The sequence below is a fragment of the Aptenodytes forsteri genome, unplaced genomic scaffold (assembly GCF_000699145.1).
Source record: "Aptenodytes forsteri isolate BGI_AS27 unplaced genomic scaffold, ASM69914v1 Scaffold221, whole genome shotgun sequence".
Taxonomy (NCBI): domain Eukaryota; kingdom Metazoa; phylum Chordata; class Aves; order Sphenisciformes; family Spheniscidae; genus Aptenodytes; species Aptenodytes forsteri.
Window position 1 is genome coordinate 668,454 of NW_008794411.1, and position 2,681 is coordinate 671,134.

The 2,681-nt window shown below is 38.0% G+C and overlaps 1 protein-coding gene across 1 annotated transcript in view; it reads left to right on the forward strand.

The window, feature by feature from the left end:
- CCDC158 (coiled-coil domain containing 158) overlaps positions 1–1,838 on the forward strand; it is a 35,466-nt gene extending 33,628 nt beyond the window's left edge. The window contains exons 24-25 of the mRNA XM_009288868.2: positions 166–267; positions 1,479–1,838. Of these exons, the coding sequence (XP_009287143.1) occupies positions 166–267; positions 1,479–1,555 (179 nt within the window). The 3' untranslated portion in view covers positions 1,556–1,838. The remainder of the gene's footprint in view (positions 1–165; positions 268–1,478) is intronic.
- Positions 1,839–2,681: the final 843 nt, after the last annotated feature.

Here is a 2,681-nt window from a genome sequence, read left to right on the forward strand (position 1 = left end):
GTTAATAACCTTGTCTTCTTACTCATTTCCTTCGCTACTGGAAATTAAGTTTTATTAAGTTTTATTTTCTAAGAACTTTAGATGGAATGTTTAAATAATTTATAATGACCTTTATTTTTTTCTTTGCATCTGTGATAATGTATTGATAAATAATTTTCTCACTAGCTTCTCAGCCCATGGAAACCAGTGAGAATACACCTAGGAGGCTACAGAACAAGATGGAAAGCCTGCAAAACCTGGTGGAATCATTACAGATAAAAAAACAAGGTGCCAGAATTTACCAAAAATATTCCTATTTTATTTAAAATACCCACACTCTCCAGAAACTGTTCTTGTTACCTGCCAAAGCACTACCTGTGTTTTTGCATGAGGTCAGTTTAGATGTGCCTGTTTTACGAGCAGTACCCACTTGTATATTATCCTGCTCCTAGGAGAGTAATTAGATTAACTCCACAATGCACTGCTGCTCAGCCCCTTAACTCTAATAAGCTTCAAGATCCTTAACATTTCAAACATGGCAGCTGGTCAGGGGTGCCCTCGTGTGCTGTCATGTCCAATTAAATGGAATTTTTAACAAGCTGATGACTCTTTCATGGAAACTGAAAGATATTCTGACAGCAGCAGACTCCAAAAACATAGTTTCCCAGCAGTGGCCTCAGAAGCATATCCTTTCCTCCTCAACTGTTTTCTAAATCTGAGATGACCACGGTGACGATGGAGAACTTCTGAGGTTCTCTTCTTGCTCCCTTTGAAGTCACTGGTGAAATGCTCGTGAACTCTTGTGATGGCAGGATGCCAAGTGAGATGGAGTTTCTTTTCTCTGCATTTTTTCTTATTACACATTCCAGTTGCTTCCCCTTTGCCCCTTTTAAGTCTCACTGCATAGATTTGGGAAATTATTATTTCCCCACATGATACAGTGCACATGCGTCAGAAACTTACAAGTGACCTGATTTAGGTAAAACTAATCAAATTATTTATATTAAGTATAAGGTAAGTGTTCTCATTTTTATTCTTTGCCATCCATTAACATCTTCAGTTTGCCCGTTTTCTATATCCATATAAAAACATATATTCAAATCTGTAATGTATCAAGAGTTGCTATACAAAAGGGGGGGGAAGCCTTTTATGCACACACTAAGTAAACCCATTTCCATGAGCGTTGGACCAAAGGTACTAATTTCACACCATCCCATAAGACAGATTGTGAAATCAATAGCATTTCGCCACTACTCGAGCATTTGGTGCTTTGGCTTCACAAAGCAGATGAGGTGGTGCCTGTTTATAACTAGGTTTATCTTTCCTGTTAAAGCCCTGCATATAAAAAATTGCTAACTAAAGTTGTATTTATAAGGGCTTGATAAGTACAGTGTAACATGCGAGAGGATATTGCAAAGCTTCAGGTGTCTGCACCCGAGGCCTCAATCATTTTAACATAAGGTGGTGTTCAGATAATCCGTTCTTGCTGCTATTTTTAGCCATGTCATCAATGATCAGAACTCAGGAAATGAAGATAGAGAAAGCAAAGCAAAAGGAGAAAAAGCTATCAAAGTGAAGACGCCGTATACATTAGTGATTACTTTCACGTATGTACATTGTGTTTAAAATATATTTTTAAAGATAAATAATAAAAGTTCTTACGGTTTTGTAATTCTTGCCTGGAACCATGACACTCTACTTCTAAATGAGTGGGAAGTACAAGAGGAGTAGAAATACATCTAAATACAGACTCTTTCACGGGCGCACGTATTCAATAGCTTTGTGCTGTGAGAGACACTGGCCACAGGGCACTTGCTGACTGCTTCAAGTTCCAGTATTTCTTGCATGTGTTCTGGATCTTGCACGCTACTTCAGGTCCTGTTTTTTAGAAAGTTAGTTTTTAAATTGTTGGGCTTTTTTTTTTTTCATTCTACAATAAATTGGTTTCCCCTCCCTCCATACTTCATGTTATTACTTCAATAAATTCTGATTCATCTGGATGTCCCAGAACTGCCAAGTATTTCCAATAAAAGCAGGAAACCTGCCTGTGGCTCCTGTTAATGTTGAGATCAAGTGTTGAACCACATACCTACAACTGCAAGACTGCACAGGTTTCATCCTATACCATGATTCCTTTAAGCAGAATGGACTCATCAAGTGGTATTTTTTATATAATTTTCACTGCTTGTTGGGATATTTGGCTTGATTCATAGTACAAATGGAGAGTCCACAGTCTGCCTTGGGGTTAGCTTTGTAAGCATAGCACTCGTATTTTGACTTACAGCTGAGGGTGTGTATGTTCCTAGTTTGGGACTTCTTGTCCTTCTTCAATCTGTGTTCCTCTATAAAAACGAAAATAGGTGAAGTTTAGGCAGAAAAAAATGCTTTTTGAATCTGTGCTGACTTGTTTTCTTAAAACATTCTAAGTATGACTTAAATACCAGGCTCCGTCACCCATATTAAGAAGTTTGCTAAAATAGCTGGGCATGTTACTTTCCGTTGGTCTCCAAAATGCTCTTCAGTTGAGTCACCAATACAGACAACCTTCCCTTAATATGAGTGCCTAAGAATAATGTTTTCAAAGGCCGTTCCTAGCGTAAGATTTAGTAATAAACAGGAAGGCACATTGAGCACACCTGGCATACATGAATTTATTTTAAAACCTCCTATGTCTTCTGACACTTGAGGATTTTGCAGCAGTG